The sequence below is a fragment of the Equus asinus genome, chromosome 10, assembly GCF_041296235.1.
Source record: "Equus asinus isolate D_3611 breed Donkey chromosome 10, EquAss-T2T_v2, whole genome shotgun sequence".
Classification (NCBI taxonomy): domain Eukaryota; kingdom Metazoa; phylum Chordata; class Mammalia; order Perissodactyla; family Equidae; genus Equus; species Equus asinus.
The window spans coordinates 10,358,962-10,381,297 of NC_091799.1; the positions used below are offsets into that span (position 1 = coordinate 10,358,962).

Sequence of the window (22,336 nt, forward strand, 5' to 3'; positions counted from 1 at the left end):
TAACATCTTAAATTTATAAAAATCTACTTCAAATGGACACCAGCTTTTCTCAATAACATACATAGCCTATGATTCTAAACAGCTCTATCCCATGCCTCATGTGTCGTTGTTGTCACAAATTACATCTTTGTACATTGTGTGCCCAGTAACATAAATTTGTAATTATTTTTTATGCATTTGTCTTTTAAATCCTGTAGGTAATAAAAGGTGGAGTTACAACCAAAATACAAGAACACTGTTTTTTATAACTACCCATGATTTTGCCTTTAGCAGAGGTCTTTATTTCTCCCCATGGCTTTGAGTTACTATCTAGTGTCCTTTCATTTCAATCTGAAGGACTCCCTTTAGCATTTGTGCATGGCAAGTCTGGTGGCAACAGACTCCCTCAGCTGTTGTTTATCTGGGAATGTCTTAAATCCTCCCACATTTTTTGAAGATCAGTTTTGCTAGATACAGAATTCTTGGTTGACAACTTTTTTCATTCATCACTTTAAATATATCATTCCATTGCTTTCTGGCCTGTATAGTGTTTTGATGAGACACTGGCTGTCACTCTTATTGAAGATCCCTTGTACATGTCAAGTCACTTCTCGTGCTGTTTTCAATATTCTGTCTTTCAACAGTTTGATTATTTAAGTGTCTTAGTGTGGGTCACTGAGTTGATCCTACTTGGAGTTCATTAAGCTTCTTAGATTTGTAGATTCCTATCTTTCATCAAATTTGGGAAGTTTTCAACAATATTTTTTCAAATATTCTTTTTGTCCCTTTCTCTCTTGTCTGAGATTCCTATAATGCACATATGGGACCCACTTAGAATGGGATCCCAGAGGCCCCTTGGGCTCTGTTCACTGTTCTTCATTCTTTTTTCTTTCTGCTCCTCATGCTGGATAGTTTCAATATTCCTATCTCTGCACTCTTTCTTCTTCCTGCACAAATCTGCTATTGAACTCCTCTAAAGAATTTTTCTTCTCAAGTATTGTACTTTTCAATATGAGACTTTATTTTGTTCCTTTTAATAATTTCTCTTTATTGCTATTCTCAGCTCATTCATACATTATTTTCCAGATTTACTTTAGTTCCATGTGCATGTTCTCCTTGAACTCTTTGAGCATATTTAAGACAGTTCTGTTAAAGTCTTACTCTAATAATTTGGAAGTCTGGACTTCTTCAAGGATGGTTTCTGTCAACTAATTTTGTTACTTTGAGTGGAACATACCTTCCTGCTTTTTTTCCTTGTGATTTTGTTGTTGCTATTGTTGAAAGCTGGTTGTAGTGGTTCCGCTTGTTTTTTGATGTTTCCATGGGGGGAGTAAGAGCTTGGAGCTGCCTTCTCTGCCATATTGTTGACATTCTTTCCTCTCCTTTGCCTTTGCTGGTCTGTTATTTTATACCTAAGTTCTGTATTTCATTAACTTTTTCTCCAATCTTCATCATATGCTACTCCACCTTTGCTGTTTGTCTGTCTTTGAGGTAGGCTGAATAAGATGTCCACTGCCTATTCCCCAAACTGTGAATGTTACCTTATATGACAACAGGGAAGTGGTAGGTGTATATTAACTTAAGGATTGAAGATGGAAGGATCATCCTGGATAGAAACTTGAATCTCAGTGGACTGAATTTTGAGGTTGTAACCCCCCAAAAAAGGGTTTCTCTCAATTCACACCCAGAAGATTCACAGTGACAGAGATCCACTTACCAACATGGGAAATGTCACAGTTACAGTATATATACTTTGACTGTGAATGAAAAGTCCATTTTATCGGGGTGGCCTGGGAGCAGGATGAACTTGCCCACTAGCCCTTCCAGCCCCTGCAGGGTCGGGGGAGGATCCCTGAGTCCAACGTGTAAACACCACAGCCGGCCAGGAGCCAGAACAACCAAGAGATCACAGATGCCCCCCCCGCCCCGAGACCCTCGGGTCAGGGCACATCAACAGGCTCAGACCCCAAGGCCGAGCTGCATCCTGGCTGGCCTCTCAGCTCGTCTCTGAACACAGTGTGGGCACTGAGGACCCACGGCAGCCACAGAAGGCAACCAGAGGCCCCGGGACCCCCAAGAAGCTCTTGCATGGGCCGACAGGAGGACGTTCAGTTTTCAGGAATGTTTAAGTCATGATTCGAGTTTCCTCAGGCAGAAGGAAGGAGCCGCCCCCAAGGACGCTACCACCTGAATCACGGCAAGGATTTCTTCAGACTCGCTCCTGACGGTGTCCTGATGAGAGCCACAGACGAGGAGTCCAGAGCCAGTGGAGGACCACCTGGCGCCCAGCAGCTGCCCCAAGCATCTCACGAGGCCCCAGACACCCCAGCCCCGTCGCACACCGGGCTCCATCAGCAGCCGGGCCTGGAGCACGTCCAGCCAGCTGGGTGGACACCACATGGCCAAGGTCAAAGGAGGCTGGATCTACCCAGGGGCCTCCATGACAAGACGCGTCAGACCCCCGGGCAGCGCCCACTTGGGAGCCATCCCGCCCTAGGCAGGGGCCCAGATGGGCAGGGGGTGAGCCTCGGTGTTGAACACGTAGGTGTCCAGGCTGAGCAGGTCCGGGTCGTCGGAGAAGAGCAGATACAGGTACTTGAGTGTCTCCCCCAAGAAGAAGCTCTCCATCTTGTCCCTGGGCTGGGGGTTGCGGGGGTCCTGGACGTTGCTGATGGAAGAGAAGCCGCCCGAGGGGACCTGCACGAGCGCCAAGGCGGCGGCCTAGTCACGGCTGCGGGCACAGCCCGCCCCCCACTCCCAGGCTCAGCCCTCGGGAGGGCACCAGCCAGAGACACAACACCCCCCACCTCACTGCAGCACGCACGGCCTCAGGGCAGGTCTGCGGTGGAGGACACCAAGGTCCACAGGGGACCTGACCTGCTGCCCTAGAGGTCAGCTGCGCTTCCCCCAGAGACTCCTGGGAGATGACGGCTGTCCTCAAGTGACCAGATGGAAAGCGCCACACCTAGAACCCGGGAGAGCCCTTGCGAAGTCTCTGAGGTGACCCCCGGGTCCAGAACCAACTGCCTCACACCCCAGAGGGCAAAGGTCAACCCTGGCTCGGCCAGGGTGGGTGGTGGGCCCTGGGCACGGCATGACCTTCTCTGGGCCGTGGCCCTGACTAAAACGGGCAGCCGGGCCTGAGACAGTGGGGGCAGCGTTCTGGTCGTGGCACCCTTCCTGGGGAGCAGTGGTCCCAAAGTCGATGCCCGGGTGGAAAGGGCTGCCCATGCCACAGAGGATCCAGGAGGGACATGCTCTGTGCGCATCGGGCCACTGTAGGGACCCTCCCCACACAGGCTGGTGCCTCGAGACAGGACCAAGGGACACCCAAGGGCTCGAGACCCTGGGCGGGGCAACCTCAAGGCCACAGCAAGCATGCCCCTCCCTGATCCCTAGAGGAACTGCCCGGCCAGTGACCAGCGGGGAGCTGGGGACACCGCTGGGGTGGCGAGCGAGGCTCACCCGCGTGTACGTGTTGAAGCTCTGCAGGATCTCCCAGCCCCAGTCCTGGTACTTGCGGTCCCCCGTGCAGCGGTACAGGTAAAACAGACTCTCCACCGTCTCGGGCCGCAACAGGTTGTGCCTGTCGGCCGGCTGGGGAGGAGACAGGCGCAGGTGAGCCCCCATGGTGTCCCCACCCGGGGCTGACCCCGGCCGCGGCTCACCTTGACCTGCACGTCCTTTTGGGTTGTCTGGGGGTACAGGTTGAAGTGCACGATTTCAGGGCTCAGGCCTGTCTCCATCTGACGGTTCATCTGGTAGCAGGTGTCCATCAGGGCCTGGGCCAGCTCCATGTGCTCGGCAGGCAGGCCGTGGTGGGCGCCCAGAGCCAGTGTGCCTGGCAGGAAGCACACCAGGTGGTCCTGAAATCAGAGGGTCTCCTCACCACCGCTGAGCCTGAGGCTGCACGGGGCTCAACGCCGGAGCCACCAGGCCTGAGTGGTGTTCTCGACGTCCTCAACGGCAGGAGCACCACTGGTGACTGAACTACAGGCCAAGCGCTGGGGGTCAGCGTGGGCAGGGGAGAGGCCGGTGCAGGGACACCCGCCTCCCGGGGAGCAAATGCTGACCCAGGCCGTCCCCACTCCTCCACCCTCCTCCATAAACACCAAGGGACCAGGGGCTGCAGGAGGGCTGGGGGTGGGGTCCTGGGGGAGGGCCCCTGGCACGTCACAGACCTCAGATCCTCCAGCCACCATGGGCTAGGCAGGTCACGCAGCCAGCGTCTACCTGTCCCAGCTCACACTCCACGGCCAGAATTGCACTGTTCTCTCCCACGTCCAGACTCATGAAGCCATCAGGCGTCAAGGACAAACAGGTGTGTCTCGAAGCTCCCCCCCAGGCCCTGCTTCGACCACACACATGCTCACCATCTTGGCACTGAAGCGGCCGTGGGTGAGTTCCCCCACAAAGGTGAGCTTCCTGGGTTCAGATTTGTGCAGCAGGTGCCTTTTGATGCCCTCGATGCCTGCAATGTAGTCTTCCAGTAACCTGTGGAGACCAGCAGGTCTGGTCTGCCCAGGCCAGGCAGGTGCACAGCCCCTAGTTACCCGGGAACAGGCGCATAACCATGAGCTGCCATCCGCACGCTAGGGGCCCGAGGCCCGGCCCTGCCTGGGCAGCAGCACGGAGCCTGGGGGTGGAGGTCTGGGGCAGGGCAGCCCCGCGGGCAGAGGGCAGCCCTTCTGCCCTTGAGAGGGCCTGTTCCTCTCAACCAGCCGAGACCAGCCTCTGCAGAGCTCCAGGCTGTGCTGAGAAGGAATACATTCCCCCATGGAGGGTCCAAGACCGGGCTTGGCACGGCTGCTGATTCCCACCCAGAAGCCCAGGACAAGCAGAGCCTCAGGGGGCCCGCCCAAGGCAGCAGAACAGGCCTCACTGCGTCTCCTTCTTGCCGCCCTGGATCCACTGTTTCAGCAGGTACTCGTAGTAGCTGTCGGCCCTGGCGCCCAAGGTGAACACTCCCGTGTGGGTGAAGAGGCCAGTGTGTGTGTTGATGAACATGGGTACCAGCCCGTCCTTCTTCCCGGACAGGGAGTGAACGTGCCTCGTCACCTCCTCTGCGGCCTCCTGGGGCAGACATGGGGAGAGTGCAGGTGAGCGAGGGCGCAGAGCTCTGGGCCAGCTGCAGAGCAGGGCTGCCTGAGGCCTGCCCTCCTCATGACGGGTGGCTTCCCGGTGGAGGGGTGAGCAGGCCGGTCCTGGCCCACGGCATCCCTCAGGCACTGCCCTTGGCAGGGGTTTCTGAAGAACGGCCCACACCACACAGCAACCAGGTCCATCTGCTCAAACACGGCCACCTCGATGGGCCGGCTGGCGCCACTGGCCCTGAGAGGGCTGAACTCGCTCTCCCGACAGTTCCCAAGCCTCATTAAAGGAGTACCGTGTCTCAAACAACAGCCACTGTTCTCAGGACCACTGGCCAAGGCACGGCCACCTGCTCCCCCTTCCTGGAGGGAAGGCCGGCACGTCTGCTTCCGAGCCCAGGTTGCTGCTAAAGACGTCAACCACCCTGACTCCTCGTCCACCTGGGGAACTCCTACTGGTCCTTCAAGACCCAACCCACCTCAGCTCCTCCGAGCCACCTGTCCGGCCCGGGCAGCACCGCGCATCTGTGCTCCCAGGGCTCTGTGCACATTTTCCCACAGTGCTCAGGACCCTGCACCCGCGAGATTTCCTGTCTCTACCCTACACGTCCACCACCACTGAGGGCTCCTCTGAGGTTGGCTGCTTCGTTCCTCTTTGCCTCCAGCTACTGCAGAGACCCGGAACATGTGGGTGCCTGGGGACGTCTCAGGAGGAAGTAGCGAAAACGCCGAGTTTTTGCATTACAACTCAACAACAGAAAGAAGGCTTCTCCAGTCAATAAACAGACCTGAACACACACTTCCACACAGAGGTAAACAGACGGCCAACTGGCACATGGAAAGCTGCTGCACGGTTCACCATCATTTAATCAAAGCTCAAATCAGACGCCATTCCACACCCACTAGGATGGCTATGGTGGAAAGGACAGAAATAACAAGTGCGCCAAACTGTGGAAAAGCGGAGCCTTGGGCACTGGCAGGACCTGTGCACAGGAGCACTCTGCTTACTCTCCCCGAGTCACAACAACCCAGGCGTTCATAAGCTGCTGTCTGGATGACAACACGTGGCTCACACACGCTATGGGGTACGGTGGCCCTAAAAACAAAATTCTGACATGTCCTACAGCGTGGACGTACCTTAAAACAAATGACCCACATCATAGGATTTCATTTATACAAAATGTTCGGAATAGACAAATCTAGAGAGACGAGGCCACTGTGTTTCCTGGGGCGGAGGCATCGGAGAACGGGAGGGACGGCTGATGGGTTCTGGCTTTGATTTCGGGTGAGGAAACAGTTCTGCAATTAGACTGGTGATGCCGGCAGACGTGTGAGTATGCTGCAGTGTACACGTGGAAAAGCGAATTTCTTGATATGTGAATTCTACCTCAATGTGAAAAAAGAGGAACAGAGAATGGGATGGAACGCCCATTTCAGAAGCACCCCCACATACTGGAAGTTCTCCCACGAGAACAGCGACGCCTCCAAGGGGGTGCAAGGTTAAGGCATAAAACATTTCAACAATGGGGCAGCTGCCGGAGTCCAGCTCCAGCAGAGTCCAGGTTCCTGAGGGAGAGACGGAGTCGGCGAAGTGAAAGGAAGAGACGTGAGACTTGAGTTGGTGCAATCCAGTCTGTCTTTACTGTGCACAAGTGTCGTTTTCATATTTTTCAGGATTAGTACAGAAATAGCTCTACAGATATTTTCAGAGAGATAAGGAAGTACAAAGCGAGCACAAGAATTTTTATTAGCATTCCATTCTATAGAGCATAAGGTTAATGATCATATTTTCCACAATTAACTACTATTTATTCTCTCTACACAAAACCAAAACACTCACTCCCTGCCCACCCTCCGGCCTCCTGGCTCCAGAATCCACCATCCTCCATGGAAACAGACACCATCAAGGACAAGCACCTGGACCATCTCCTCCCACAAAGAGACATGGGCTGGTGGGAAAGCTTCTGGCCAGCAAGGTCATAGGCTTCCTCCTCTCTGCAAGCGTCTCAAGGCCAAAGACAGGCTGGTGGGAAAGCTCCGACCAGCAAGGCCATATGCTCCGTGCGTTCTCAGTTGGCAGTTAAAAATCTTTACATTCCTGCGCCCCTTAGGGGGTGAAAGCATTGTTTTGTCTTTCTCGGGGTAGGACTATTTGTCCTTGAGCACACTGCCTGGAGAAAATATCATTTTACTGGTAAGGCATCAGGCTGAAGAGCTAAGTTAAACTACATAAAGCAGAAACAAGTATAGTCATAACCTTGATAGAAAGCATGCATACATTTCAGGAAATATCAGGGGTGTCAGCCACTCTTCACCGAGGGGCGTCCCTGCGCCCCCCAACCCTTCTCAGCCCGGACCCTGTCAGACGGATGTATAGGCGTCGGTAACACGGCTCCTGGCAGGCAGCAGTTAGAAAACAAACGTGGATCGCGCTTTCACTCCACATAGCGCATGCCCACTGCATCACACACAGGGTTCCAGCAAGACAGAACCCCACTCCCAGCAGTCCACCGAGGACAGACGCCCACCCGAGCCCAGGTGCCCATTCCAGGTGCTGCTCCAGGTTCCAGCACCACAGGAGGCCAACGGCGGGATGACTGCAATGTCACCAGCACAGAACTGGCTAAAAAACACCAGCATCTCAACACATCCAACACCACGCAGCCATGAGCAAGAAGGCCTCCCGCACTGGCAAAAAGGAGGCTCCAGACACACTGCCAGGGGACTCAGGGCCAAGCAGGGCACTGCACGACAAGCTGTCAGCTCTGTCAGGGCCCTAAGGACACGCACTGCACCAGGGCAGGGCTGGGGTAGAGGACTTGCTCGCCCTCCAGACAATGCCTTCCATGCCTGGGCATCTCTTATCAGTGAGAAAATGGGACTCTCTAAGAAAAAGCTTTTAAGAAAAGGACAGGGTCTTGTGGCCCAGGGTCAACGTCCTCACAAACCCGCACTTCCCGCGACGAGCCACTGGGCGCTCCCACAGGAATCCCCGCTTCAGCCAGGTCCCAGCCCCTCCGTACCTGAAACTTCTTAACTCCCGTGAGACGGGAGAGCTCTCGGAACTCCAGCTGAATGCTCGTCACCTCGGCCACCGTGCTGTCCGAGGTCCAGCGGGGCGGGTGGGCAACCCCAGTGCCGATGTTCACATCAGAGTATGGAATCTTGGAGGGCGTTTGGAAGGCGGGCAGCAGCCGGTTCCCAAAATCTTCCTGAGACACAACACAGCGAGCAATCAGCGCTTCCAGTCAGAGTGGCCTTGTCTATGCTTCACGGTGCTAACCCGTCACCCATTTTCATCCAATTCAGTGGAGACTCACCAGTTGGGTGGCACAAGTGAGCTGGCGCACTGGGCTCCCAGCGCACTTTCCTGCAGGGTGCAGCGTGGGAGGCAGCGCTGCGTCAGCTCACGCCCACAAAGCACACTCCAATGGACTGGAGGAGAGAAAACCGGAAACGGCCACCCAGGGTCCCACCAGCGAGGGCACGCTGCTAATACCCGAGCCTCATCTCCCTGCGGGGCAGCTGCCCTCCTGGCGCCAGGACACTCACTGCTTTCTCCAGGAAGAGGTGGTCCCCAGACAGGTGGTAGGCACTCAGAAGCCCCCCAAGGATGCGGATGGTGCTCTCAAACAGGTTGACGTCAACATCCTTCTGAAACACTAACTTCTTGGACACCCATGTCCTGGCTTCTTTAAATTCTATGACATGAAACAGTGGAGGGTCAGGAACACAGTCCTGGTGTTCCCGTGTGATCTGTCACTCCTGCGTGTTAACTTGAAAAGCCTCAAAACAAATTCATTCAGGAACAGCCATTGAATTGTCATTCAGGAAACGGGTGCTAGGGGAACCACAGGCAAACCTGCACAACACAAGAGGGAGCTGCTTTTATAGAGAAAAGGGGGAGGGGGCGGGGCTGCTCTAAAGGGAAGTCCACTGGAGGAGAGGAACACATCAGGGCAGGAAAGGCTCCTCATTGGCTGGGCTGCAGCGTTTCTGATGGCTGCGCTGTTGCAGGGTGGGAGAGAAATCTTCCCTCAGAAGTAAGTGGTTTTACTTCCTGTCTGAGATGCAAGTCTGTCTCCCTGTTTGGAGTAATTGATGATGTGTGATGGGGGTGAGAGCTGCCCCTGTGTGTCTTTTCCATCCACTTTAGTTGAGGTTTCTTTTATTAATTTCCACATTTCCCCTTTTGATCAAGATGTTTCTCTGAAAGCATCACTGATCAGCAGTCAGGTTCTCTGCTTGTAGTCGTCTTGTCCCTTGGTGCCAGGAAGGACCCTTCCTGGGTGTCGTGTCCGTGTTGGAGATAAAGTACATAGTGGTTGGAGACCATTTAGGCCACGTTTGAGTAACAAGGAAGGTTAGGAGGGAGAACTCTCAGGCATTTCCCATACGAAGTCTATATTTCTCCAAGGTCATAGGTGATGGAGATTATCTCGAAGTGCCTTATTGGGCATGTCAGTTTTACAGAGGTTCGACAGGCAACAGGTAAAGAATTCACTACAAGTGTACAGAGTGAGATTAAGAGCAGTGCTATAAGCCCAGTCTGCAGGATGGTTCTGAATCAGGAGCACAGGCCTGTAGGTAACCAGCTGAACCAATCAAAAGACTGGATAGTGAGGTGACATTTGTTGAGGCCACTGTGCTTGCTCTCTAGTCTTTTGTAACTGGCTTTCTACTTTCCAAGAGGCATTCGTCCATGGGCAACAGGAGGTGTTCACCCCTGCACAGACACCTCCTTGCTCAGCACGTATGTGATCCGGGGCTATACGATTATCCAAAACTACCTTGATCAATGAGTTAAGCGACCATTATTGAGCTGAAATTGCTTTTGCTGAGGGGTCAGCCAAGTGTCAGGGAGAGCAACAACATTTGTTTGCTGACACTCACTCTGATCCAGGGGAAGAAAGCTCTTTCTTTGGAGGCAAACCCAGACTTGCATACGCCTCCTGGGAGTTCTCATTTAGGGCGACTGTGGAGATTCAATGGGAGAGATCAATGGAAGCTCTCTTTGGTTATACAGAGAGAACAGGACATTGAATCTGGCAAAGGCACACCATCCTTGTATTCTCCAGCTGTCAAGGTAACGAGTTGCCCAAGCAGGAAGGCCATTACTGAAACCTCCACGTAACCAGGGGTGTGCATAAGGCTCCCACGTAAGTGACATCATCTATAGACTCGTTCATCGGCCTAGGGTGTTAGCGTTATATGACCAAGGCTCAGGTACTGTGTTGTTACATACCGAGAGATTGCCTAAATAGGACGTTCAGAAATATACGAACAATGTGACTTACATTGATGGTCCCCTAAAATTTTTCATACAAATATTCAAAAGATCTTGTCTTCTCCACCCAAGGCTGGGTCAAATTAAAGCAAGGAATGAGTTTAGACAGGCTTAGCACCCTCACTCCATAAAATGAGCAAGCAAAACAATTAGACAAACAATGGTATCTGGAATCCTAGTGAAATTACTTGCTGGGTGCACTAAGGGGTCATTACTGCCTTGGGCAGCCTGAGTTTCTGATGGCAAATCCAGCAATCAGAGAGGTTTCCCCTTTTTGTGAGGAATTGGAAAGCTCAGACAAGAGCATTGTCCTTCCAGGAAAGAGAGAAAAAATAAAGTAAGAAAAACAGTGGGTATACAGGGCTGGTCCAGTCCTGTTGGGAAAGCTGTTGCCTCAGAGGTCGGCTGCTTCAAATCCTGGTGAATTTTACCCTCACATCACTGGATGGAGTGCAGGTCCACTCAGGGTCTGGTGCCTTTTTCAGGTGCGACATGTGGATCCAGGAGTCCACTCCCTGGAGTTTGGTGGCACAAGGGTTAGTCGGCCGTACCTGACAGGGCCCTTCCAGTGAGGCTGGAGAGAGTCCTTCTGAGGTGTCTTTTCCAGTAAACAAAAGCTTCAGGTTGTAGAGTGTGATGCTTAAGGCCTTTGTCTCCTGGGGTGCACTGTGAAAAGACTGCTCGACGCAAGTATGGTTATTTTCATCCGAAGCAGTTAGGCCTTTAAGATACTGAAGCATGTCTCCCTTTACCTGCTGAGGATCGAGAGAAGCAGAAGCCAAGCACATTGCGCGACCTGTGATTATTTCAAAGGCTGCGAGTTTATGCGTTCCTCAGATTTAGGAGGACCAGTGGAAGTGGCCAGGGTATCTGAAGGGTTTCCATAAACTTTGTTTACTGAGTCTTAAAGCTGTTGGTATGTTTGAACAGCCCAGAGGGTTGAGGATTATCAGCACAGCTAAAACGCTGCAGAGCTGGCCAAACAGCACAGACCTGTGGAGGCACTTGACCCATGAAATGAGTTTCTGGGTCACTATGATGTTCAGGGGGGTTCCCCAGGTGGGATAATCTTTTATAACAGAATTTTAGGCACAGAATAAGCAGTAGCCTGTCTATAAGGGAGAGCGTCAGTCCAGTGAGAAAAGATACAGACCATGACTGAGGCATACTGACATCCATGAGACAGAGGAGTTGTATAAAATCCATTTACCAAACCTCGAATGATGTGTTGGACGATTGAAAGTTTCCAAGGAGCCGAGTGGACAGGTTTCCTGAACTGTGTTTGGGCAGGTAGGGCGAGCAGATAGGCACGTTTTGCAGCTCTCCTAAGATTTCCCTCCAGTACTGGTGCATAAAGCTTACCATTTTTTTCTGCAGACCAATGATGTACACTGGTTAGTAAGGGGAATTTTAGAGGTTTTGATGGGACTTTGTTGTTATTTGGCCCAAACCAGAGCCTTCTCTCTCTCTTTTTTTTTTGTTTCTTTTTTTTTATTAATGTTATGATAGATTACAACCTTGTGAGATTTCAGTTGTACATTATTGTTAGTCATGTTGTGGGTACACCACTTCCCCCTTTGTGCCCTCCCCCACCCCCCCCTTTTCCCTGGTAACCACCGATCAGATCTCCTTGTCAATATATTAACTTCCACCTATGAGTGGAGTCATATAGAGTTCGTCTTTCTCTGACTGGCTTATTTCGCTTAACATAATACCCTCGAGGTCCATCCACGTTGCTGCGAATGGGCCAATTTTGTCTTTTTTTATGGCTGAGTAGTATTCCATTGTGTATATATACCACATCTTCTTTATCCAATCATTAGTTTCTGGGCATTTAGGTTGGTTCCAAGTTTTGGCTATTGTAGATAATGCTGCGATGAACATAGGGGTGCAAGGGACTCTTGGGATTTCTGATTTCAGGTTCTTAGGATAGATACCCAGTAATGGGATGGCTGGGTCATAGGGTATTTCTATTTTTAACTTTTTGAGAAATCTCCATACTGTTTTCCATAGTGGCTGTACCAGTTTGCATTCCCACCAACAGTGTATGAGGGTTCCTTTTTCTCCACAACCTCTCCAACATTTGTCGCTCTTGGTTTTGGATGTTTTTGCCAATCTAACGGGTATAAGGTGATATCTTAGTGTAGTTTTGATTTGCATTTCCCTGATGATTAGCGATGATGAACATCTTTTCCATTTTTTGGAGATGAAAATTTACGATTTTTGTGGTCCTTTTTTCTAGTTAAATCCTCTAAGGTGCAGGCAAGATGAGTTGCCACATTTACCAAATCTGGAGTGGACGTGGCCTCCCACTCCGCCAGGTTCTCTTCACTAACAGGGAAAGATCCTCGGTCAGTGCATTAACAAACACAGAATTAAAAGCTGTCCAAGTAGATTTAGTTTCCATGGGAGGCCCGAATCTTCTTTGAAAAAGATCTGAAGTCAACTCCAATAGTCAGGAACAGGTTCATCAGGCTTTTGCACACAAGCCTGAATTTTGCTCTAATCAACAGGCTTGGGAAAGGCTCCTGGGATGGCTTGGTGGGGTTTTCCAGAAAGTGTTCTAACCTCTTACCAAAAGTTAGGAGTTCGTTTTCCTAAATCTGTTTCAGGTTGTTCCCATTGGGCAAGTTTCATCCAATGTTGGGCCTGGCCTTCCCCCAAAAGCATGTGAACTAGCTGATGTAAATCTGAAGACCCAGGCTGGTAGGTCTGAACCACTATATTAAATTCATCAGCAAATCTATGGGGGTCCTCAGTTGCCTTTGGAAAATCCTTAACAATGGCTCACAATTCAGCTTTAGTCCAGGGAACATGAGAGATCTGAAGTTTGGCTTCTTAGAGGGTTTACATTTAAAACGGAAGGTTCTAACAGGTTCAGAAGAAGGGGTAAGGGTGCGTTCAGAGGAGGTGGAAGTTCAGCAAGAGAATTTGAGTGAGGGCGTGGGGGGCACAGGGAAGGTGGGGGGCACAGGGGAGAAGAGACGAAGACGGCGTCGGGCAAAGCCTGGCACAAGGTGGCTGCCAGAGCGGGGTCTGAGTCAAAGGAGTCTGGAATACAAACAAGATGGCATCTGAGACAGAGAAAGGGGAAAGGGGCAGGCGGCTTCAGAAGCCGTTTTGTTCTCCCTCCGTTTTTGAGTTGTTTCAGCTGATTTAGACAAGGTATCTGGTAGTGAGTCGATTTTAGAGCTTTGTGCGCATCCAGAAACCGCCAGGCACCAATGGAAACAGACGTATTGTTCATTTTGCTTAATTTTAGAGCTGTGGTCTTCCAATCTGGTTTTAAGAAAAGTGATTTTGGGGCGATCGAAAGTTCCCCATAGTGGCCATTGCAGTTTTGGACTGCTTTTGGTCTGTTTGGCCCACTTACTTAAAAATGGACATGTAGGGGGCCCAAAGTTCTTAAACATAAACCCAGCAGGGTCCCCAAAGGAGAGTCGCCCTCAGAACATTTAGATGACTGGGATCCCATTTCTGAAATTTTTTCTGAAAACCCAAGAAAGTTGCTATCATCCTAGCCCTGATCCCCAAAGGAATCTAAAGATAAAAGAAAGTTGCTGGATTCCCATCCTTGATTCAAAAGGAATCTGAAAACTAAAGAAAAACTCCTGGATTCTCAGCAAGCTGGAGCCCCAAAAGGAACTGAGCTACCTTCAGAAAACACACAGCAAGGGCGACGCCTTGAACCTGGAGGACAAAGTTCCTCTCCCAATCCCAAATAAAGTGAGAGAGCCCAGAACACACGGAGAGCGCAGAGCGGAGCTCGGAATCTGAGAGGACACTCACCAGGCCGAAAGCAGGCCACAAGTCACAGACACGATAACACAAGGGGCTCAGTGTGGGTACCTCGTTCAGTTCTGGGGGCTGCCATCTCTCAGGGGTTGCCTCCTTTGGATCCCACTTCTGACATCAAATATGTTAACTTGAAAAGCCTCAGAACAAGTTTATTTGGGAGAAGTCAAAATAACTGCAATTGAGGATTTCCATGCTACAAGAACCACAGGCAAATCTGGAGAACACAGGAGGGAGCAGCTTTTACAGAGAAAAGGGGGAGAGGGCAGGGCTGCTCTAGAGGAAAGACCACTGGGGTAGAGGAACAGATCAGGGTGGGGACGGCTCTTCATTGGCTGGGCTGTGACATTTCTGATTGGCAAAGCTGCAGTGTTTCTGATTGGCTGAGCTGCAGCATTTCTGATTGGCTGGGCTATGGCATTTCTGATTGGCTGGACTGCAGTGTTTCTGATTGGCTGGGCTGTTGCCGGGTGGGAGAGAAGTCTTCCCTCAGAGGTAAAGTGGTTGTACTTCCTGTTTGGAGTGACTGAGGTTGTGCTGGGGCCGGGGCTGCCCTGCAGGCCTCCCTGTACAGCGTAGGTGAGGTTTCTGTTATGAATTTACACAGGGGTACATGCATTCTTGTATCCATCCTTCTCCTCCAGGGTTTCACTGTCATTTCCTACTGTAAGGGGTGAAGTCTGACGTCTGCAACTCTGCCAGCGTGTAGGTGGGGAAAACCAATGCACTGTAAGCACGAACGGTCAATGACCAAAGGCCACCATACAAAGGACCACGTGAGAAATTCAGTGGTAGTCTTCAGCCTATTCAGAGAACTTACAATGGGTGTTTAAATATCAATTCAGAGATAACTAAAGACACACAATCCCAGTGTAACCCAATCCGTGTGGGATAAGGACGATGTTTGGGAGAGATTCGGGAGGTGGCAACTACATCAGATCACGTGTCACCTCCCGGCATAGAGCCCCTCCCGACTGCGGCAGAAACATAGGCTGCAAATGCCCCTGGACGCCTGTCTGGGGTACAAGCTCAGCTCTCAGCAGGGAGTGTCGGGGACAGCTGTCCTGAGCGTCCCCAGGGCGCCTGGACGTAAGGTGAAAAAGGAACCGCCTTCACCCAGCAGATACACTCCATGGTCAGTGTAGTGTAAACAGCACTGTAGGTCCTCGTGGCTGCGGCTCTCTGCCCCGCACAAGCATCACACACCGAGAACTCGGCCCACGCAACGGAACGAGAAGATACCTTTTTTCAGGTTCAAAATCCACATGGTGTCCAGGGCGTCGATCAGAGTGAGGCCGAGGCCAAAGCACTCACTGAAGGACCTGGACACAGGTTTCAGCTCGTCGTGGCCCCAGGCAAACTTGCGGTATCCGGTCCAGGCATGGCGGAAGGCCTCTATCACGGCCTTCTGGCGCCCGTTCGGGGAGCCTGGAAGGAGGGAAGCAGGTCAGGGGGACTAGCCCCGGTCAGGGCGCAAACAGAGACCCTCTGTGGCCCCTGTGAGTGACCCTGACATGGGGGACACCATCCAGGGCCACGGGCAGCAGTGGACAGCAGGGAAGGTTGGGGCTCAGAGCCGAAGGTCTGACCCTCACAGCTGGACACAGCCACCAAGCCAGCGAGGCCTCCGGGGCCCGCACACGACAGCTTGGACTCTCGAATGCCTGGCCAGATCCTGTCAACCTCCACCAGGGGCCAGGCAGGTACTACCCTCTGGGGCCACAGGGAGCACTCTGCAGGAAAAGGCATTTGAGGCAGCAGACTAATGTGGTGGATCCCGTGGCAACATGTGCATTCCACTCCAGGTTTGGGAATGTCAAACATGACAGGGGCTGGGGACTCAGACAAGAACACCTAACCTCACAGGTACCCACGTTCTGCCACTTCAGCTCCAGGCATTTTCAAGAAAATACTGTGCAGCAGATACACCCAAGGCCCCTCTCTGGCCTTTCCAGAGCCCCCTCAGGACGACGAGGGGAGGCATCTTCTCTCCATGCATGGGAGGACCACATGCAACACACAGGGTTCCCACGTGGATGGTTCCCTGTGTGTCCACGGCCTCACACCACACGTCCTCTGAGTGTGGCGTGAAGCCTATTCGTGTTGACAGCCACGGCTGTGCCGTCCGTTCCGAATGGCACACAATCACTCTGTATCCCCCATGACCGGCTACAAGTCCTGGCCGTGGGCTCCCTCATCCTCCCATCAGAGGCACCAGCAGGACGACGGAGAGTCATGGGCCTGGGACCCAGATTCAGCTGGCCTGGCACAAGACCCCACACATGAGGCAGATGGCCTGGGCAGGTACTGACCTAACCCCGGTTCTCGTCTGTGGAATGGGGATCCGAGAGACTAATTACCTCAAAGGGCATCGTCAGAATGAGGCAGACAGGCTGCACACAGTTTACGAAGCGCCAGTGCCCAGCAGGCCCTCAAGGACCAGAGCCAGAACACAGGGACCCACAGAGCTGCCCAACCCAGCAGGCCTGGGTGGAGACGCCAGGGAGCAGCTATCTGCACATCCTCAGGCCCCTGGTGGCCCAGACACTGCAGGGAGATGAGCCCCGAATACGCACTCCTCCTGGGGCTGAGGCATGGGACCACGGGCCATCAAGGAGCCACAGGTGGTCGCCAGAGCTCTAAAGAGCGTGTGACCCCAAGGACCTGGGCCCACCTGGGTGAGGAGGGATGACCAGCACGTGAAGGGACAGCAGTGCTCCACCACATCCCCTGGACGCCCATCTGCCTGTCCACATGCCCTTTCCCTCAGAAGGCCCAGATGAGGCTGGGAGGGCACAGGTGGGGCCTTACCTGGTTGATTCTGAATCCTGGTGGCCTGCAAGGCAGGCCCGGTGGGGGCGTCTGCCTTTCTGGAGGGGCCTTCGGTGCCCTGCTCCGGCTCAATCACTGCTCCCCTCCAGCTGCAGGGAGGGAAGGAAGAGCAGTCAGCCAGCACAGGGCACAGATGCAAACGCCCCGGGGTCACCGCCCCACTGTGCTCAGCCCCACCTTCCACGCGGGAGGACTTTAAGAAGGCAGGGCCCTGCCCTCACGATGGGGCGCACAGTGTCTGCTTCGCAAGGAGAATATCCTGCAGACGTTATGCTGGTTTTTTATCTTTGTTTTTCAGAAAAGGAAACACCAAATGGACCAGCCGCAGCGTTTCCGCACGTTCAGACCCATCTCTGGTGCTCCTTGTACCTGACGATCGTTCTCTGGGCGTTTTCTTTCTGGCGAGCACCACCTTCAGCCTCTTCCCTCCTCTGCGTGTCACCCTGCCTCATGTCCTTCGAGCCTTTATCGGGGGCTCTAATCTGCAGGTTGGGTGGTCCCCGTCGGAAATGCCGTGGAGGCTTCTAGACAAAAGTGAGAGTCACTTGTGAAAGTAACTGCGAGCCTAGGAGCCGCTGTTCCTTTTCCCTCTGGGACACTCTCCCAGTCAAACCCAACCCCACGGGCGCGGTGGACGGGCTGAGCAGCACAGCCCCAAAGGAAACTGTTTTCATTTTTCATCACGAATGCAGACTCGGGAGGCAGGTCCTTCCGCACACTCTCCTGGCCCTGACCACCCTCCTGGAGACTCTGCCGACGGGTCAGCGCAGCCCTCGACAGCAGGTTCAGCCCCTGGCCCGGCATATTTCCAGGCTGTCACAGACCCTAGGGGTAGCAAGAAAGGCTTAGAACCACATCCTCAAAGAACACTGTTGCCCTGGCACTGCCCCGCTTCATCCTCAGAACAAAGCGGGAGGCAGAGGGTGCCGGGGGCCAGGGACAGAGCGCAGGGCTCAGGCGCTGTGTTGAGTGCAGCACTCTCCCAGACGGGGTGGCACCCTCAATAGTGGGTGTGACGACGGCTCCTCCCGAGGACGAGGACGGGAAGGAGGACGACTTGCAATGGAAAAGTCTCTGCTTTTCAGCGTCCCCGTAATCCGGGAAGACGTTCTCCTTGTAAAGATGCAACCGACTCAGAGCTGGGCCCCTTGGCAGAGAGAGTGGGGTGTGGCCCTGCCACAGCACCATGGCTGAGACAGGTCTCAGGAACAGTCCTGGGGTCCTCACAAGAGAGGCCCCAGGGCCTGCAGAAGGGCAGCCTTCCCCGAGGCCTTGCAGCAGAGACGGACACTTTCACCCCTTACCATCCAGACCCTGCTGGACACCAGAGACTGGACTACAGACATTTCGCGCAGTGGAAATGTGCCTTTTGCTGGGGAAACATGCCACGTTCTGCTTTCACACACTTCAGAGTCCATATGCAAAAGAGAGGCCCAAAGAAGCGAGAGAAACGCTTGTCCCTTCCAAAGGGGAGGAAATTCTCCTTTCTACACACAGAGTGAGAGTGAGACAGTGTGGAGAGTGGGCTCCTCTCTCTCCCCAGGGCAGCCCTGCAGGGTGGAGCCAGCCCCTGGCCCAGGATCCTCTCCCCGGGGCCGCCTCAGCCCACATTGATCCCCTGACTAGCAACTGAGGGTGTCCCCAGGTCAGAGCGCACTGGGTTCTCAAAGGCATACTCTCGGAGGGGATGGTTCCTGCTTCTCTGGCTGCCTCCTGACTGCCCTCTCGTCTCCACGGCCTGTCTTCTCCCCAGCCCAGATGGTAAGGGTGGGGGTGCCTCCAGATCATGCCCGGCCCTTCCTCCTCCCTTTCTAGACAACACACACCCCTTACTGTGGACTCTCAAACCTCTCCCGTGCCCAGACTCTGATCCTGACCTCGTGGCACGTGCACTTCTCCTTGGGGCCCCAGGAACCTGGAACTGGGCAGGTCCAGAAGGGAGCACCTGCATGTCCCCAGCCAGGAACTACTTGGCTTCTGCTGGCCCCTCCCTCCCCTTGAAGCAGGCCCAGTCCTGCCCAGCCTTTCTCCAGCCGCACACTCTCCCCACGGTGCAGGCAGCTCAGCTCTCCTGCCTCCTGCCTCCACTCCTGACGCTCCACACCAGGTCTCCACCCAGCGGCCAGAGAATCTTCACGGTGAAAATCTCAGACATCCCACCTCAGAGCCTTCCCATGTCTGAGCCCCTGAAGCCTCTAGTGCTGCTCATGCCCCGCGAGGACCCACAGGGCCCTCTGCACTGAGCCCAGCCCCCTCCCCTGTCTGTGCCCCTGAAGCCTCTTGTGCTGCTCATGCCCCACAAGGATCCACAGGGCCCTCTGCACTGAGCCCAGCCCCTCCCCTGTCTGTGCCCCTGAAGGCTCTAGTGCTGCTCATGCCCCACGAGGACCCGCAGGGCCCTCTGCACTGAGCCCAGCCCCATCCCGAGTCTGTGCCCCTGAAGCCTCTAGTGCTGCCCACGCCCTGCGAGGACCTGCAGGGCTCTCTGCACTGAGCCCAGCCCTCTCCCGTGTCTGTGCCCCTGAAGCCTCTAGGGCTGCTCATGCCCCACGAGGACCCACAGGGCCCTCTGCACTGAGCCCAGCCCCCTCCCCGTCTGTGCCTCTGAAGCCTCTAGTGCTGCTCATGCCCCACAAGGACCCACGGGGCCCTCTGCACTGAGCCCAGCCCCTGGCTCTGCCCAGGCCCTCCTGCCCAGGCCAGTTTCATTGCCCACCAGCCACGCTCTCCCGACTCTACGCAGTGCCAGCGGCTCCTCAGCCTTTGGACTGCGATTCAGTGTCCCCTGGTCGGAGAGCGCTCCCTCACCGGCACCCGCTCCAGCCCTGTCTCCCGGGTGGCTGCTCTCTTCCCTGTGGGAGGCACACCCCGGGCCACCTGCCTGCTTCTGTTTGTTGCTGTGTCTCGCCTTCCCTCCCGCCAGCCTGCAGCTCTGAGGGAAGGGACAGGTCTGTTTGTTCATCACCTGACAGCATCCGGCACACAGCAGGTGCTCCAAGAAGAACAAAGGAGAGAACAGCCCTCCTGCCTTCCCCAAGCCTCGTCCAGCCAGCCCAGGATAACGAGTGTGAAGTGAAAACATCAAACAAACGCTAAGACAAAGAATTCATCCCAATCTGGTGGAAACATCACGTGTTTTCAAGTGCTTCTGGAACTGACCCCGGTTACAACTCCACGTTCGCTTTATCGAAAGTACCTGAGGTAAGACCCCCGGGAAGTGTTCTGCCTTAGCATCTGCCTTCTGAGGAGCTGGCAAGACGGGTGGCTTTGCTGGTCTCATCTTGTGCTCTTCTGCGGACCTGCCAGCTGGGGCTAAACAAGAGAATGTCATGTATCTCACATAGGCCACAGGCCTAGAGGAGACGCAAAGTGGGCGGAGAACACGCGCAGACGGGTGTTATTCCCTACGGGGGAGAGCAGGCGCCCTCAGCACGCTCACTTAACTGTGCAAGAACGGCCAAAGACAAAGGAAACCAGGAACAAAACGAAAAGACAACCCACCAACTGGGAGCACGTATTTGCAAATCATGTATCCGAAAAGGGGTTAATTTCCAAAATATATAAAGAACTCACACAACTCAACAACAAAAAGACAAACAACCCGATTGAAAAACGGACACAGGATATGAACGGACATTTTTCCAAGAAGACAGACAGATGGCCAACAGGCACATGAAAAGATGTTCAATGTCACTAATCATTAGGGAAATGCAAATCAAAACGAGAGTGAGATATCACCTCACACCTGTCAGAACGGCTATAATTAACAAGACAAAAAATAACAAATGTCGCAGAGGACGTGGAGAAAAGGGAACCCTCATACACTGCTGGTGGAAATGCAAATTGGTGCAGCCACAATGGAAAACAGTGAGGAGATTCCTCAAAAACACAAAAATAGAAATACCGTACGATCCAGCTAACCCACAACTGTGTTTCTATCCGAAGAACATGAAACCAGCAATACGACGAGACTGTGCACCCCTTTGTTCACTGCAGCATGAGTCACAATAGCCAAGACATGGAAGCAACCCAAGTGCACTTCTACAGGTAACTGGAGGAAGATGCGATGTCTACATATAGAGGATGGAAGACTAATCAGCCGCAACAAAAACCAAAATCGCCCCATTTGCAACAATATGGATGGACCTTGAGGGTATTATGGTAAGCGATATAAGCCAGATAGAGAAAGACAAACACCGTATGATTTCACTCACAAGTGAACATAAACTAACACACGGACAAAGCACACAGTGGTGACCAGAGGGGAAGGGGGAGGGGCAAAGGGGCACATTTATATGGTGACATAAAAATTAGACTATTGGTGGTGAGCACAATGCAGGCTATACAGAAACTGATATATAATAACGTACACCTGAAATTACACAGCGTTATAAACCAATAGGACCTCAGTTAAAAAGAAAAAAAAAGGAATGGCCAAAGAATCAAAGCTTTTAAAAACACTTGGCAGTTTTGTCCTTATCCCCAAGCCATAACCCAAAATACCTGGCCTTAATCTTCCACTCCAGGAGGCACAATTGGTGGCAAACAGGCTGTTTACTTGAGCGACCTGGGGCAGCTCTTAAGCTTTCCTCCTAAAAGAAGCAATCTTAGAGAAATTCAGGATTCTCTACATCCGCAGCAGAACTCGGCCCGGTCCTTTCCAAACCCGCGTTAACATGTGTTATGAAATTCGCCCAATGCATTTAGGCTGAGCATTCAACGTCAGGACTGAATTTCTCTGCGAGACGCAGAGGAGGGAGGTACCAGGACTGACACCAGACACTCAGGAGCAGTCACACGTCAGTGAACATCCTCGTCCTAGCAAGGCGGGTGAAACACTGAGCTTCCTTCTATCTGAGTTTCTGCCGAGTCGTTGACATTTGTGCCTCCTGGAGCGGGTGAAGGCAGACTGCAAGACCGCTTCTGCCTGTCCACCCTCCACGACCCACACCTGTCATTTTAAGGCACACGAGTAGCTGATACCTGTCCACTGGTCAGCCACGCTGATGTAGGACAGGAGCCCACAGAGTAGCAGAAACGCGAGGAGGAAGAGGATCACGTTCCGCTGTAATCTCGACAGCTGCTTCCATTTCTAAGGGAAGGACAGAGAAGGACACTTTTTACCGAAAATAATGCAACTGGAACTTTCTCCAAAGGCCAGAAACTCAGCGAGGATGACGAATAATTCAGAACGTCAGGGGCGAGTTCTCTTGTTTCTGAACCTTGTTCCCTCTCAGCAGGGACCACGGGCTGGGACGACACACGTAAGATGAAATAACAGACGTGGAAGCCACCTCTGTCGTGTTGCGCGGGCGGCGGAGGACGAGTCCCACAGCTCGCGTTCTGGCTTACA

The 22,336-nt window shown here is 53.1% G+C and overlaps 1 protein-coding gene across 3 annotated transcripts; it reads right to left on the minus strand.

Annotated features, from left to right (window-relative positions):
* Nucleotides 1–1,705: 1,705 nt before the first annotated feature.
* On the minus strand, nucleotides 1,706–22,105 carry LOC106845522 (endoplasmic reticulum mannosyl-oligosaccharide 1,2-alpha-mannosidase). Of its 3 annotated transcripts, XM_014863753.3 has the most exons (12): nucleotides 21,967–22,105; nucleotides 20,180–20,295; nucleotides 17,353–17,507; nucleotides 16,963–17,072; nucleotides 15,394–15,579; nucleotides 8,622–8,770; nucleotides 8,093–8,281; nucleotides 4,862–5,052; nucleotides 4,353–4,473; nucleotides 3,648–3,845; nucleotides 3,445–3,576; nucleotides 1,706–2,676 (listed from the first exon to the last, which is right to left on the minus strand). In XM_014863753.3, exons 2-12 carry the CDS (start codon nucleotides 20,261–20,263, stop codon nucleotides 2,473–2,475), a joined length of 1,719 nt encoding a protein of 572 aa, XP_014719239.3. In that variant the 5' UTR covers nucleotides 20,264–20,295; nucleotides 21,967–22,105; the 3' UTR covers nucleotides 1,706–2,472. The 3 variants fall into 3 exon arrangements, with proteins under 3 accessions (XP_014719239.3, XP_070374349.1, XP_070374348.1); XM_070518248.1 differs by having other exon boundaries at nucleotides 2,296–2,676; nucleotides 3,445–3,845; nucleotides 17,353–17,504; XM_070518247.1 differs by having other exon boundaries at nucleotides 2,296–2,676; nucleotides 3,445–3,845.
* Nucleotides 22,106–22,336: the final 231 nt, after the last annotated feature.